Source organism: Nothoprocta perdicaria, unplaced genomic scaffold, assembly GCF_003342845.1.
Source record: "Nothoprocta perdicaria isolate Ctin4 unplaced genomic scaffold, notPer1 scaffold_105, whole genome shotgun sequence".
Classification (NCBI taxonomy): Eukaryota; Metazoa; Chordata; class Aves; order Tinamiformes; family Tinamidae; genus Nothoprocta; species Nothoprocta perdicaria.
Window position 1 is genome coordinate 1,155,648 of NW_020454150.1, and position 17,034 is coordinate 1,172,681.

The window sequence follows — 17,034 nt, forward strand, 5'->3', positions numbered from 1 at the left end:
CCTACCCCCCGCAGCACGGGGACGACACGGCTGACCCGCGCGAACCTCTCCGTGGAGCTTAAACTGCAGCCCGCTCCCCCCCCCCCTTTTTTTTTTTTAAATAGGTAGGAGATTCCCTTCCTTAGGTTTTGGGACGCCCAAATCATCCAAGGGTTTCCTGGGGAAAAGCAGCCCTCTCTGGCAGTACATCCTGGATCACTCCTTGCGGGAGCACCCCATGCTGAAGAAGCTGCGACTGGTCAGTACTCCCCCCTTTCCCAGCCCCAGTTTCACTTCTGTGTCTCCATCCATCCCGTGTCCCGGCTGGCCCTTTCAGCCRTGCCCAGGGCTGGTACCAAACGCTTACCCTTCCCAGGACGTCCCTTCTGTGTGATCCGCGTTCGCCCACGGGAGCACYGCTGTTCTCCCTCCGGGATATTAGAGGCTTTGGGTTCTGTTTGGTGTTCATCTTCATGTGTCCATTTCCCCCTTTCCAGCTCACTGCCGACCAGCCCTGGAGTAACATGATGGTGTCCTGTGACCAGGCTCAGCTTATGGCAAATTTGGTCAAACTTATCAAAGCCAAGAAAGTTATTGAAATAGGTAAAAGTATGCGACTTGGTCCTCCCTGCACTAGAATAAGGCTCCTGGCAGTGCTTCCCCAAATCCAGCCTTGCCTCCTATCAAATTTCCAAACACAACACAGCCCTGCATCCYTGTCTCAGCAAACATTTGGGCAAACAGAATTTTCAAGCCATGTCTGATTTGTCCTTATTTGCCATTTGGTTTATCTGTGCACCCGGTGACCCAGGAAGGTCTAATTTTTTCAGAGAGTATCTGCAAATACAACCAACACCACCTGGGTCTCCAACGCCAGCCAGCAGCCACAGGCCAAGGTGCCCCTTATTTTCCTGCATCACTTCCATGCAGGAAGAAAACAGTYTGCTGCACAGGCCCTACCACCAATCCACTTTCCTTGGTGCTCCTTGGACCTCCAAAAGCCAAATCCCTGCTGAGCTGCCAAGCCCGGACTCCCTCCTGTCCTGTTCATCTTCAGCCTGTTATTAAGGCTGAGGAAGCCTCGCTGTTCCACTCTTGGACAGGTCCAGGYCCTTCCCTATGGGATTCAGCCGCACATTTAAAGTTCCTTGGAAACACAGAACTAGCCTTTTCTTCTGTGTGAAGTTTTGSAAAAAGCCAACATTAAGCTTTGCAAAAAGGTTTATTAAAAAAAAACCCTTAAACCTCCCACTCACCAAATATTATTGGAAAACTTTTCAAGCTCATTAACAGCTTTCCATCTTTGAGTCTTCCGGGATTCTTATTCCTGAGGGGAGCCTTGTAGTTCACTAATTATCACATTGTCACAGTATGTAAGTATTGATGCCTCCTATGGTCTTGCCTAGGTGTTTTCACGGGATACAACACCTTGAACATGGCCCTTGTCTTGCCGGATAATGGCAGAGTTATCGCCTGTGATATAAACGAGGACTATGCCAAAATTGGAAAGCCTCTGTGGCAGGAGGTAAGTGGCACCTTCCCCATTTTATATTTGGGACAGCTGTGCATCCAGGGATTTGGGGGATCTCAGGCTTGCCCAGTCACCCCCTGGCATTCCTGTTCTTTAAGGGGGTTGAGGCATCATGTTTGGAAAGACAACTTAAGTCCCCTCTGGAACGTAGCAATAACAGAAAAGAGAGTCTGAACGGCAGTCAGTGCTGAGCACAACCCACTGTCGCATCATTTCTTGCTTTCATCAGCTCTGCTCTTTGCTCTCATAGGCAGGCGTAGACCATAAAATTGACCTACGAATTAAGCCAGCAGTTCAAACGCTTGGTAAGTATCCAAAGGCTTTTTTTTTTTTTTTTTAAACACTAAGAAACCAATATTATGTTGATTAAATCCAACACCAAATATACTAGTGGTTGAGACCCCTTTCTAACAAGGGGACAGCYTCTCTTGCATAAAATGGTTTTAAATATACATATCCATACACCCTCACCCCAAAGCTCTGYCTTTCTATACACCAGGGGAGAAGAAGGAACCTCTTATACCTGTGYCATGGGCTGCACTAGTCACTCCCCTGTTCTGTCCATCGCCTCGTTTAATCTAACAAGTACTATTGTCAGCAGCTCCTGCTTACGGGAAAGCTGCTTAAAACAGATTAATTGGACAAAGACAACTTTCTCTTATGTCCATTTTCAGGAAGCATTTGTATATTCAGACAGTTTTCTAAAACAACTGAGGTGCAGCAAAATACAGAAGCAGAGATAAAACTTCAGGGTATAAATGTTGAATTATATCCCAATAACTTGACATGTAGGACATGGCAAGATCACATAAGGGCATTAGAAAGGCAGTGACATTTTTACTTTTCTCAGTCGAGACAAGAGAAGCAATAGGGCAGAGAAGATAAAATCTGAAATTTAAAACCAAAATAGTTAAGAATGGGGGARGTAGTTGGTCATTTGCAGCAAAGGTCCTTCAGCTTGAGTATTTGGGGAAAAAAGAAAACTATTAGTTGTGAAGGTAGAAGAGGCTACCCATGAATGCTGGAGAATTGCCCTCTCAAGGTGTTAAGACTGGATTAAGCAAGTCAAGTAGCTGATGAGTTTATCTGGACTCTCCTTGGCCCTCCGTCTGTACCAAGGTACAGATGGACAAGGTGCTCAGGGCTCTCATCAGCTACATGGTGGGGAATCCAGTATAAAGAGAGCCCGCCCAGCAGGGCTGCAGCAGGAAAACCCAGAAGGTTGCAGCGGTGGCTCCTCCTTCCTAGGACAGAGGGTTCTGCAGACCAAGAAGTAAACTAAGGGGTCAAGCGTGGCTAGTGTCCAACTGCTTGWTTTGGTTTTCCCACGCCATTCAGCACTCCCAGCTGTATCCCGCATGTTTAGAACTGCTCCGTGACCTTCTTCCAAGCAGACAGAACTTGGTAGGTTCCAGGGTGTTTTCCACAGGATAAAGTTTTCCTGTAATTAGCCATGGAGGACTAGCCTGCTTGGTCAAGGTACCAAAAATCCTTAATGAAACCTTTGTCACAGAGCAATGATTTCTGCCTTTACAGTGTTAACCAGGCTGTAACAACTCACTTTGTTGCCCGTCTAGATGAGCTACTGGCCGCTGGAGAAGGAGAGACCTTTGACTTTGCTTTCATTGATGCTGATAAGGAGAGCTACAACGAGTACTATGAAAAATGCCTGCGCCTCATAAAGAAAGGGGGAATAATAGCGATTGATAATGTAAGTACTGCTCATTTACATTATCTTAAGCATTAAGCTTACTGCWGCTTTAGAAGTAGTAGTACAGTGCACACACCCTCTGCGTTTGGCCTCTGGAAAAGCAGGGGTAGCCATCCTGGGATTTTAATAACTTGATTTCTGACCTGCAATTCAATGGCAAATGCAACTTCCCCTGTTGCTCAGAGGARGTTTTTAAAATTCAACATAAATTATTAAAAAGTTAACTAATACTAACTAGTGCAACATCAAGAAAGAAAACCAAATATAAGCAATAAATTGCTAAATTTATATTTAAAAARACACGCTTTAATTATGAAGCTTATCACAGCTCATTACGAAGGATGCTCCACAGTATCCCATTTTTCCTTATAGTGCTTATTCTATTGCATACAGTATATACACACCTAATGTGCTACCTGTTACAAATAACTACTAAATTATCAATTAATAACTTTTGCTAGTAACAAAGAACACTTGAGCTTCAGACACATTCAGGGTTAYGGTGGCAGCTTAAGAGGGGCTTTTAAAAATACCTGCAACTCCTCATATTTCCTTTTGGGAGGCTTTTAATCTGCACTAGAAGTACAAATATCAGCTGATTCTGAGGACTCCCACTCCCGCTTGATGAGAGCCTCATGTCAGGAAGCACTAGAAAGTGAGAGATACTTGGTCGCATCTTTTAGCGAGGATTGAGGGACTTTTCCAAAACACTGCGTTTTAAGCAGCATATTGAAACAAGTGAGGTATGTGACATTCCTTTCTCCTTGATAGGTCCTTTGGGGTGGAAGGGTGCTAAAACCAAGGAAGGACGACTTGGCAACGCAGAGCATTCACCACCTCAACGAGAAGCTTCTCAGGGATACGCGAGTCAGTATCAGCATGATCCCCATGGGGGATGGAGTGACATTGGCATTCAAGTTGTAGCCGCAGGAAGCCCAGCAGATGGGAAGCAGCAAGGAGCACCAACCACCAGGAAAGATGGAGGTGGAATACTCAACAGGAATGATTATTTAACCCGGGTCTCCGCAGGATTGCTTAGCCTGCTAAAGCAGACTTTAGAATCAGCAGGATCCCTTACGAGCAGCTGAGTTGAGAAGAGAGAATTATTTTGAGATTAGTATGGCTTATTTTAATTGCAATAAAGGAAGGAAACTTGCACAAAATTATCCTTGTAAGACTGGTTGAAGAAAATCTCCCTGTGTATAAGGACTGTGTGAAGCTCCAAGTGAGTCAGCTTAATGAGAGACATTTCCTGTCCAAAAAGAGGCTTTTAAGTTAGAGAATAAGAGGGGGAGGGAGATGGGAGTAAAACTGTGGGCATATTAAATGATGAGCATAGGATCCAGGAGAGAATCAGTATCACCACTAGAAGCAAACCCTTCACAAGTGCCACTCCAACACTGCAACTGTCAGGGCATTTTCCTCTAGGTTTCCACCATCGTGAAGGAAAGCTGGTTGTGTCCTGAATTTACACAAAGATCAAGGAAAAAAGTCCTGAATTTGAACAGGAAAAAAGCATATCTGTGTATCAGTCAGATAGAACATCAAGCAAACAAAAAAAATGGCAGGGAGGTGGGGAGAACAGATGCATCTCACTGACATGTTTGCGTCATTGAWGACAGATCACACTTTTTACAAAGAAAAGTGTGATAACCAAGAGCTTTAACGTTACCAGGCATTCAGGCTTGAGCTTGTAGTTTTGTTAGCTCCTTGCTGCTGGTGATAATGTTTTGAAGATGAGAGATTTGGATGGGCACTTTTCCAGACTGACTGAATCACTGTGATGTCACTCATATATCAGGAGTCTCCAAAAAACACAAGTTGGGCTTAAAGAATAAGCCTAATACTGAACACTCTCTAAAATCTTTTTGATCAAGAACTATATCACTTTGGCCTAAGAGACAGTGTAGGCAGATTTTCTGAAGCCAGAATGAGGAACAGAAAATTGGAAGATGCTGGGGAAACCAGCTCCTATCTCTGTCTCCTCCGCAAAGCGGCATCTCAACAGCTTCTTCTTAGCACAAGGGATTTAACTTTCCTCCCATTGAAAAGAGTTGCCCTGGACACCAAGGTGCTGGCAGCCTACAAGTCTTCTTCATGTAATTTATCTAAGTTGCTTATTAATAAGTTTTGGGCTTCGTTTTGATTGAAGAACTCTGGTAACTGCTGCAAAGTTTGATAGAAAGCTGCAAGCAGGAGCAAGGAGATGGAAAGTCTACAGAGGGAAAGCAATGACTGTGTGAGGATGGAGTACAACTGCAAACTGACTGTTCAAGCAATTATTATTGCAAGCACAGGGACTCCTTTCCCCAAAGGACACGGAACAGAATGATGCTTTTTCACACCCTTCCTTATAGTCTTAATTCATAGTTAAATTGCTGCTACTGTCAATTACTCCTGTTCCATTCTTATGTCATTCATGACATTTTTGGCAGCTGTGGATGGAGAAGCTATGATTGAAAAAGCTCCCCTTAGCTAGGGCCAATAGGGAAATTTAAGGAGTGGGGGTGAGAAGCTTATTCCTGTCCAAGCTAGAGGAGGAGAATCTAGCAGACCACGTCTTTCCATGGTGAATATACTAGTGCAGATAGGATTACTAACCAATCTTCTGGCCTTTCTAATTCCAAACCAGAATTCCCATTAACAAGAAAAGACAATTAGTGAGAAAAAAAAAAATGCACATTACAGCCAAAGCCTCCACTGGCAGTTGACTTTTAGGGCTGATGCACTGCAAGGCTGTCCACAATGTGTGTGTGTTGGGGAGAGCCTGTCGAAGCCAAGGAAGCTCCTGCCGTTTGCTTGATCAAGTCTTTGAAACAACTCAAGGCTCAGGGGTGGGGCAAAGACTTCAAATCTCATAAAATACTTGTTACAACTGACAACACAGTTCTCATTTCCAAAATTTAACTGAGTGACCCAAGTTCTGACAAGAGGCGGGTGCTCAAGACAGAAGTCTCACCTGGCTCAAATACTCAYGGAGAAAAATGAAAAGACGACACCACTGAAGCTGAAAGTCTGGCAACCTCAGCGTGGGGTTATGAGGGAGGAAATCTTGATTCTATTTCTGTCACTTCCAGTTAAAACCCTATTCAGCAAAGCATGTCAGGATGTGCATAAGGCCTTTGCTGAGCTRAGAACTGGCCGCTCTGAAGTCAAATCCAAGCCTGGGAGAGAGCCAGGACAAGGTGCATGTAGCCCTTAAGATCTTGAACAGGACATAAAAGCTGATTTTTTGTTTGTTTTTTAGGATATTGTTTYACCCTTAGATCTTAAAATCGTTATGTGCCACAATATTCTTATCTACTTAAAAGAAATAACATGTTCCTGAAGCCGTAATGACTATAATAGCTTTCAGATGGAGCCACTAAAAGAATACATGAGATCATTATACATTTGCATTCAAACCTCCTGGCCATGTTCCACTTTTATGATACTGCTTTTCAAGTAGATAACAAAAATTTTAGAGTTACAAACACAGCGCTGGACTCCTAACAGCTGGAACATGCTCTCAAATATTCCTGTTCTCAGCAACTCATGGGAGAGCCCTTTAGGAGAGATTAATAGGCTCTGTTTATTGCCATTTGAATCATTTCTCAGAAGCCAATTATGATAGCCATAAGAAATCAAGCAAGGAACAAATACGATGTTTGGACACTTCACGTTAGATTGTATTTTCTCATTAAGATACAGTTCCAGTGATTAATTCTGATGATGCTCTTCAGGCTATAACTAAAAAAAGCAAGCAAACAATAAATCCAAGCGACCAACCAAAAAACCCATACATCCAGACATATAGGCCTCTCAGTATTTTGGTCATACAAGGTGGTGTGGCTTTCTGCTTCTGCTTTTTAGAAAGCTCAGTTTTCCTAAACTACCTGCAAGACTTTATGCATCATTATTAATGTTAATGTGAATAATTATAGGGATGGTTATTGATTGGTATTTCAAGTCCCAGATGACCAGAAATGCTCACTGAGCATCCAAGTCAAACTGAAATAGTGGCCAGGCTCCGACTCTGCAGTTGCACCAAGTCCCTTGGATTTTGTTGAAGTTCTCTGATCACTGCATCGGCCTCAGGAAATGATGGAAACAAATCAAGGTCCACCCCCCCTCCAGCCCAGGGAGCTCACTGCACAGACACGCAATGGGGAGAGAAGAGTGGTAACTGGCTTTATGGAAAAGACRAAGCTAATGGACAACAGCCTATGAAATAGATCCCCAAAACATATCTGAGTGCCCAGCTTAAGTAAACATATATTCCTGTCCTTAAAGGATTTAGAATCTAGATCTTCTTAGTCCCACCAAAGTAAAGCTTTAAAGAGACTATGTCCATTGAAGACAGAGAAAACCATGTTCTTTACATTCACAGCCAGGTATAAGTATTTCACAAAATCAGAGCAAGCCAGGGCTTCACTGGCAACTTACTGAAAAGCAGGCACACGTCATTTTATTTTTCCTATAGGAACTCCAAAACAGCAAGCACATCTGTTGCAGTCAGATCAGTATGAAGGCTGATTGAGATTGGACAAAGCGTATCGGAGAGCAGAAGTTCAGCAGCTAGTCATCGTTTCATGGTTCTTGAATGTTACCTTGAGGAAGTCAAACAGCAGCAACAAACAAGTAAGAAGCAGTCACAGAACAGAAAGGARGGGAAAAGAAACAAAAACACACACACAAACATGTCCAGTTCTCACASATGAGACTGTGTTTGCTGATCGATTACTGCAACGAGGAAAACAGTTGTAGAGCACTTGAAGGTTGAAACCTCAGCTTCACCTGCAGTACCAACTGGTAACCAAGAGCAAGCTACAAGCTAAGAGTGCTTGCAATGGCCTAAGAGAACCCTCATCGGGGTGGAGGACTGATCACGGACTCTGCAACTGCTCTGCTCGTCATTTCCAAGCAGCAAGGATCTTCTCCTTTAAGATGACCCAACAGTGAAGCAAGCTCCATGTGCATTTTTGGAAAAGCAAACATCAGATTAGGAATATTCAAAACTAGATACATAAACTTCATAGTCAGTGACTTCATAAACTCATTTCCTTGAGGAGAGGGACCCTCAAAGTCCCTATAGCCCCAACTGAAGGGGGAGGTTAATTTTGCCCACAGTTGCCCACTCCTGAGTGCCCAGGGCTGCAGCTGCATGCAAGAGCTAGGCAGGGTGCCTCTGCTCTGGCCTCTGCTCCATTTTAAATATCCAGAACATGGTACGAGCATTTAATCAAACCTGTCTCCATCCTGATCACGTAATTACCATTAGAAAGAATAGCAATGTGTCCCTAAACTATAGATTGATGAGCCATCTGTAAGCTGAAACAAMGACCAGAAGGAAGCTTAATTGAATCAAATATTTAGAATACATTACACTATCTTTTAGTTACTCAGAGGCTGGCCTTCCCTTCAGGCTTCTGTCCTACTCGTCTGGAATTCATCACCGCTAACTGCATTTAATCCTTCAGCCTTACTATAAAGTGACTGTTGATAATACATAATTATGGTTTAATTCAAGTGGTGAATCAGCTTCAGGGAATTTGTAGGGACAATGGGAATTTAGGCTCTGATTAGGTGGTAAAAGTGACCACATGACAACAGAGCACCAGTCTTAGTCTCTCTCTAAAGGCAAAACCATAGAGCGAAGCTTACGGGAGAGCTCCTCACTCCAGATAACGCATCTCTCTGAGCACTGCCCATACAGTGAAGGCTCATGGCTTTTCTGGGCTCCACCCCAAAAGTGGAGCCAAACTTGGCCACACCTATTACTCAAAGACCCCCATCCAGATGCTCACAGACCACTGACACCATTTCCAGTTGCAAGGGTTCAACCTAGAGAAGGCAACACAAGCACGCAGCTGGTATTTACTCAGAAGCAAATACATCCCCCCACACTCTCCAGAGGCCAACACCAGAATGAAAGTGCACAAGACAGGTGCTGGTTCGGTGTCTCAGTAGCTGCTTCAAGGATGTCGCACTAGAAACAACATGGTGTGATGTTTGGATGGTGATGGGAGGATGGACTATCACCCCTTCGCAGGCCCAACCTTGCGTTCCTACCCAGTGATGGCATAAGTGACCAGCACTCACCCTGCTGAGACACCTCATCCCCACTGTGAGGCAGCGCTCAACGGTCACTTCAAGGGAAGAAAGGGAGATGACAGCATTATCTACAGCTTGGAAGCACTGAGTATATACCTAGGGACACAGAAACCTGGAGCAGACACCCCCTTCACTTACCCCTTCCGCACACACACTTTCCAAAACTCAACACTGTGATTCTCAGATTTGAGACACATTCCATGCATTTTCAACTCCACAGCTTTCAATCGCCCCAGAGACATCAGGAAACAGGTCTACAGCATAAAGGCAGGGCCAGATTGTTGGGTGCATCATTTAGAGGCATTTGTCCGAGCCCCAGGCATCGCCATCTGGCACAACGAGCAGCGGGCTGGATGTGGCCTAAGGAAGGGAAGGGTCTCACCCTGGTCAAGGTCAACCCTCAGTAAACCTCATAAGTGCGAGAGAAATCCCATGGTGAAGATTGACCAAAACTGAGGATTCCTCCTCCATCCCGCACACCATCCCCGTACCACGGCGAGGACAGGGGCTCCCTGAGCGGCTCCGTTGCCCGCTCCAAGCRCATTGCAGGTCACCACGCAGGGTGGAACAGGCAGCTGAGGCGAAATGTCCCTGCCTTAGGGTAGGGCTTGGCACACCAGAAAGCAGCAAAACCGATGGGAGAAGAAACAAACTGCCTTTCACCATAAATTGCTTCGTAGAAACATCACTGAACATGTCCAGAAGACCAAGGAGCTCCCCACACGCAGGAACTCGAGACCCATCGCGAGGTGCTTTGGGTCACGGCTGGTTTTACTAGTAACAATTTTCACAGCAGCAGCTGCAGTATCATGTGCTTCCCAGAATGAACCGGTTGAAAGACATAAATAAAACCAGAAAGGTCTCTTGGGGAGGGATTTCTGACCAGCTCCCAAGCAAGAACTTTTGGGCAGGGAATGACTAAGCCATTTCTTCCTTCTTCTCATGCCCAGAAGCAACAAATAAGCAGGCATTTCCTGCCGCTTTGAACTGAAGTTTCCACAGAACAACATGTGATGGAAGGCAGTTGGTTTCCCCTCCGATCGCTTTTGCTGCTCTCCCTTCTGCCAAGTCCTACCCCGAGGCAGCGGCGTTTCGCCCGTCTGTGCAGTCTCCTGCGATTTGCATTGGGCTGAAAGGCTCTAAATACATATAAAACATTACCTCTGCATAACTCTAATCACACACAAATTGGTCTCATGTATTTGCAGCTACTCGCCGTTTCTTAGTCACCTGTTTTATAATAATAATTTTAAAGGCAATGTTTTGAGAAAGGAAATGAACAAACATAAAACCTGTAAAAGGGGGAAATTAATGTGGGATTTCAGACAAGTTATTTATCTTCCTCTTTGCTTCTGTGCAATACTGTAGGGATAAGCACATAACTAGCTGCTTTAATATTTATTCCTATTATAGGAAAAGTAAACATTGCTGATAAGTCGCTGCTTTCCAGGATTAGATTTCATATTTTAGAGACTGCTTTAAATTAATGCAGAAGCAAACATTATCTTTTCTTCTTATTCATATATTTCCCTAATGAGTTCCAAGCAAATTGTGCCTACTTATATTTTATGATTTTAAATAATTAAAACATTTTATGGAGGCAACTAAAATTCTCCCCAGAGTTAGCAGAAAGATTATTGATTGAACAGATCTCAAGCTACAAGGAAAAAAATATTATTCAGTTTAAAGGCTCATAAATTTACTTCTATTCACCTACAAAAAAAAAAAAAAGAACACACACAAACAAGATGCTGTGCTTTTTTATGGCCGCCTTTTGAGTTAATGCTGAGATAGTGACTTGAGCTTTCTTGGTAAGCTGAAAGTAGTGACTCTTTGACATTGCAATATTAGATTTGCAGAAGATACTTAATGAGAGCGTGTTATTGCTGCTGTCACCAGTAAATGGAACGCCTAACTACTGCATAAACATATAATAACGTGGTGTTCATTAACCAGAATAAAACCTAGCTCTTCATTCACCATGCTAAGAAAAAAAAGCCCTGGACCAAACTCGCTGCAACAGCTCCAAGCTTCTCCTGACACACTGTAGGGTTATAGGGGCCAGTGAGTTCTGGGCTAGAACAGTACCTGGAAGCAGAAAGGGGGTCTAGAGCTTGAGAACAACCCAGACACTAACCCACCACCTCAACAAGGGGAGAGGGGAAAGAGAGAGCAATAAAGCACTAATGTATGTAAAACTGGTGAATTAGCTTAAAAATAACAACAAAGAATCACAAAACTTAAAAGAATATAGAAGACCCCCTCTCAAGTATATTTTGGAGTCTTCTTTACCCTGCAGGTTCCAGCTTTTTCCCCTCTTTCAACAGCTATACTTACTCTGGCAGTACCTCACTGCTCTTAGCGCCGGCTTAGCTGATCCAGATCACCACTGAAGACAATGAAACTTGAAGAAGGCAGACGCACAGACACGTTTCATCAACATCCAGGGATCTGGGAGCCCTGAATCCCTTCCCACCTTGCTGAAAAGGCTGCCAGCACCAGGTCCTGCACAGTCCCCTCTCAGGCAGCTGTTACTGCAATGGGTGCTACCGAGTTTTCCTCAGTTTTCAAAGTAGTTGTTCCTGTGCTAGTTATTCCATGACCCCCTTTAGGAAAGGCTTAACTTCAACGTGGATTTAAACTTCCAAACACGGACTACAGCACCCCCTTAAATGAAAGAGCCTGTGAGCTTACAAAGCATTTACAGTTACCTCCACAAACTGGAGGCATTACAGGCACACCACTAAGGCTTCAAAGCATCAACGCTCAGGAATTCACAGGAGACTGAAGTTAAGATTACTTGTACAAATATAATTAACCACCCCTATTACACAGGTGATGTGCATTACTACACAGATTTTCATTGTCTGGCTAGGCTTTCCTGCATTCTGCCACTTTTGTGCTCTTCTTGACCTCCTTATGTCTCACCTTACTAGTTCTGCCCTCAGGCGAATAAACCAAGAGCCTATAAAGAGCAAAACAGGGCACTGCAAGTGCCTGATGTTGGCTTCCCACCTCTGCAAGGGRCCAAGTGCCTTGTGCTGTGGTCAAATTCCTCCAGCAGAACARGCAGAGGAAATTAGGCAGCAAGACTCACCAGCAGAGACTGTAATGGACTTCTCTAACTTTACATATATATCTATATAAATAAATATGTTTATATTTAACCCTTTTTGTTTTTCTCTCTGTGCCCCACAAAAGGAAATTCAGGTGGAACAACCACAGCAGCTTCAAATCCTGCCCATGAGCTCCTCGCTCTTCTCCAAGAGACCCACAGAACATCAAGTAAAAAGGAAGAAGGAGAGATAAAAGGGGGTGTCCTGAGCATTCGAAGAGTTCTCCTACAGACAGAGGAAGAAATTTCTAGATTTAAGGCCTTTTTTCCCCCCTCCTTTTCCCCCCTCCCCAAAACACTTGCAGTTCAGGCCCCCAGAAGGSGGAGACTTGAGGCAGAAGATGCATTCACTAGGGTTGTGCTCACACAGCAGATAAACCCMTTGAAATACTAAGATTTATTCAGTCTCACAAATTCCCCCAGGATAAACACTGACAACAGCCAACCAYGACAGCCTTGGTCTACCTAGACATGGAAGTGAGTCCTAAACAGCTTCAGCAGCACATCCAAGCTCCTCAGGCCTAGAGCGTGCTGGCTGCAAAGCACTAAGTTTCACCCAAAAACCATCAAGCGCTGCACCAAGACTCAACACTGTGCCAGATTCTCTGTGYACCTCCAGTAAAACACCATTGAAACAAGTCTTCCTCAAGCAGGTGGACGGATCGCTCAGCTTCCAGTACCAGGACCACAACTCAAGCCCCACAACCAGGCTGTGTAGCARGGCCACAAGCAAAGGCTACAGGAAACACCAGGCATCACCACGCACACTTCACACTTACCTCATGCTGTCTTCTACCTGCAGCCTCCACCAGGTGCTGGTCCAGTGGGTGTTTCAGGRGGTCCCCAGCCAGACACAGCCCCGCAAGCTTCCCCCATAAAGGGCAACAAGCCACCCACTGATTAATAACAATATAACTGCTCAGGGTTTTACTGAGCTAAAGCTCTCTCAAAGCAAGAGGCACCACCTCTGAAAGAACAAGGGTGGAAAGGGCCCAGTGCACTCCCAGAGCCACCTGCAACCAATTGGAGAGTTAACACCAGGTGGTTTTCATGATCACTTATAACCCACCAAACCTGCTCAGAAATTCACCGTTGAGCCAAAACATTTCACTGAGCCCCTAAATTGAGCTATAGAATCACAGAATGGTTAAGGTTGGAAGAAATCTCTAGGGATCATCTAGTCCAAYCCCCCTGGCTCCAGCAAGGACACCCAGAGCATGGGGCACAGGGTGGCATCCAGGTGGGTTTTGAAGACCTCCAAAGAAGGAGACTCCACAACCTCCCTGGGCAGCCTGTTCCGGGGCTCTGTCACCCTCACAGTTAAGAAGTTCCTCCTCACATGGAGATGGAACTGCCTGTGTTGCAGTTTGCACCCATTACCCCTACAACCACCTTAAAAGCAATTGCAAAGTGGAGAAATCATAACAGTGCTCAAAATGAAGGCGACTCTTGCCTGGACGCTGCCCAGGGGCCACTGTGAGTCACGAGGCACCYAGGAAGGCATCCCCACGGTCACCCGGAGGGCCGCCACAGGAACCCAAACATCTGGGCTGGGATGTAGCTACAAACATGGGAGAAGTTAATCTTAAGGTTTCTCGGAAGTGCAGCAGTGGAGCAGCTCAGCTGCTTTTTCACTAGCTGCTGTTGGGAGGGAGCCCCGGCGCACCAGGACCCCGCTCCGCTGCCCACGGTTTGCTGCAAGGAGCAGGACTGCCCATTTTCCAGGATTCAATGTGCACTGCACCACTCTCACAAGCCCTGCGCTAGGTGACATCCCAGTTGGTTTATTTTCCTGCTCTGTTTCATTAGCTCAGAATCAGGCTTAGATATAATGAAAATTATAGCATTTTCCTGTTTTTCTTTTTTTTCATTCTTTTTGTTCAGTGAAATTAATGAAAAGTACCTGAAAAAAAAAAAAAAAAAAAAAAAGTTGCTACAGATTTTACAACACTCTCCAGAGAGATCAAATGAGAAAACAGAATGTCCACCAGATGGCATAACTGATCCATAAACCAAGCTGGAAAGCAGGCTGGAAAAGTTTAGAAGCAAAGGGGAGAAAGCAGCAAGGCCACAAGCCGGCTCCGTCGCCTGCATGCGGGGACCTGCAGGCCTGGCCCAGGACACCAGAACAGCCTGTGGCAGCCCCTGCTGCAAAAACTATCAGGTTGGCTGCTAAAAAGCTATCCCTGGCTCATAAAAATAGCAATGTACAAGAATGCTATTTGGTAGTGCATGTGGAAGAMATTGGTCTTTTATTCCCACAGAACCAAAAGACTTCAAAATCTTTACTTGTGTAATATCCAGCCCTTAAACATGACACAGCAACTTATGTTTCTGAAACGCAAAACTAGGTGTGGATCCTAATGAGGATCCAGTTAAAGTGTGCTTTCAATACTACTGCAATGGAACTAATAAAACACCCAGGGACAAAGTCCAGGCACTGCTTGCGAGCTGCTGGCTCTGCTCTGTTGGCTGTGCCAAGCTAGGGGTTTAGGCAGAGCTCTTGTAGCTCTGACTCATGCTAGCACACCCAAACCAGCGTCCATGAGGCATACCAAGTAAGATTATCAAGTTTTTATAGCAGCTATTGACTATTTTAATGCTTATAGGTGTATAAGCTGAGCAAACGCACAGACATACCRAGCTGTTAACAGCGTGGAATTAAATAAGACAGCAAAATGCTTCTTACATGTAGGATCTTCCCCTGTGGATCCAGGGCAGAGAGCACCCCACAGCACTCAGAGACTTTTGGTAGGTTTCTGAAGCTGGTGGCACAGGTAACCTGCAAAAAATCTTAGTGCAAATATTTCAGTTCTCTTGGTTTCAGCAGAAAATGCTAATTTAAAAACACATGCTGCAGTAAAGGTCAAATGCTTGGAGGTGAAGCAAAGTCTGAGTGCTTAGCATGTTTCAAGCTGTATCAGCACTTCTCCCAACACTTGTAGATAAATATGAGTGTACATATAAATCTGGATGCTCTAACCAAGCAGCATAGTGGATAAAGCCACACATTTTGTGTAAGAGCATTTTTAGAAGTGTTAATTGGATATTACTCTTCCGAGACTGCAGCGTATGGTATTTTTTGCCTCTTTTTGCATGGACAAAAGTATCAAACCCACACTTAGAAAGGAGAAAACTGCATGCTAGACTCAGAAAAATTAAGGCTATTCAGTCGGTCATTGCTTTCTTTGTGACACAACAGCATCCTAGAAAGACTGGCAATTASGAGGCAGGCCCAGGCAATTAGTCATGAGAAGGGATACCTTACTAAAATACATCCTAAAATCTTTGATCTACTTTGTGTTTCTATTTGTCTCCAAATTAAGGACTTGAAACTTTTGTACTGGTCATTAAGACAGAGCTGTCACGGSTAGGACCCAGTATTTGTCATCTGCAATAGGTGACTTGCCTTGCACAGAATTGCTTCTGCGTCTTCAGTGACGAAGCTCACGATAACAAAGTGAAGACCTTTAGCATAAGCAGGGCTGAATCATTTGCCTCCTGCCTCTCATATTGGTGATTTCTGCTTCCTGCAAAAATGCAGTTACCTTAAAACTCAAATGCACCTTTGTGTGGGCTAGATGGACCACTGCCACTTTTAAGCCAAACACCAAAACATGACATTAGAGGGCAGCACATTCTGCTGATGCCTGGTCTAGCAAGAGCCAAGGGGAAAATAATAAATACGTGTCCAACATTTAGGTAGTTTCGTTCTGAAACGGCTTCAAAAAAGTTCCTTGATTCCAAATGACTGTAACACGCAAGAGTCAGATTTAGGAGTGCCAAGCTACTTAACATAACCTGGCAAATTTCTATAGCATAGCTAATATACAAATGACCGAGTCACTTTGGTGGTAAAYTGCAAAATTCAAGAGGGTCAATCCCATCTGCAAGCATTTTTACGAATAAAAATGTCTGCAATTAAGTCCTCTTGCAATTATGCCCACTGACAATTCCTATTCCCATTTTAGCAGGTAATGCTACAGTTTACACAAAGATGAACAGCAATTCTCAGGTCATTAGATAAGTCAGTAATTTTATTTTATTCCAGATGACAACTGAAAAAAAAAAAAAGGCTGCCTAAATGAGGAGTGATTATTAAAGTTTTTTTTCCTTCACTTTGTAAGAAAATGGAGCCATTAAACTACAAGCTTTCCTCACCACAAAACTCCAATTACATCCTAAAGTATCTTCTGTAACATGCTCCAAAAGGAAGTTGCAAAGCCCTTTTAATGAGTCTTAGTGGAGAAATGTCAAAAGGCAGAGCCTGAACTTACTTTTTGTTTCCAAAATAATGATGTACAATGAAGCACTTTAGAACCTGCATTTTCAGATAAGTTTAACTACTGCAAAACCATTAACCCCCCCTTTTTTTTCCTCCTCTGGTTGTACATCAGTATCTTAACAGTAAAAGTAATGACTATGGACTAAAGTGACTGCCATGGAAAAGTGAAAGGAATATGTTCTAAGTCTTTCACTATTAATTTGCAGGATGAGAAGTAGTTCTAAATTACCTGCTCTTATTTCACTTACCTATTATATGTCTGCAAGAAAAATAACTAGCTGAGCACGTGAGGAAGACAGTGGTTAAGGGTAGGTGTCAGA

At 44.1% G+C, this 17,034-nt stretch overlaps 1 protein-coding gene across 1 annotated transcript in view; it reads left to right on the forward strand.

Annotated features, from left to right (window-relative positions):
- Positions 1-4,353, forward strand: part of COMTD1 (catechol-O-methyltransferase domain containing 1) — a 5,010-nt gene extending 657 nt beyond the window's left edge. The window contains exons 2-7 of the mRNA XM_026044486.1: positions 105-238; positions 477-582; positions 1,386-1,504; positions 1,761-1,815; positions 3,088-3,221; positions 3,993-4,353. Coding sequence (XP_025900271.1) covers positions 105-238; positions 477-582; positions 1,386-1,504; positions 1,761-1,815; positions 3,088-3,221; positions 3,993-4,145 — 701 coding nt within the window. The 3' untranslated portion in view covers positions 4,146-4,353. The remainder of the gene's footprint in view (positions 1-104; positions 239-476; positions 583-1,385; positions 1,505-1,760; positions 1,816-3,087; positions 3,222-3,992) is intronic.
- The last annotated feature ends 12,681 nt before the right edge of the window (positions 4,354-17,034 follow it).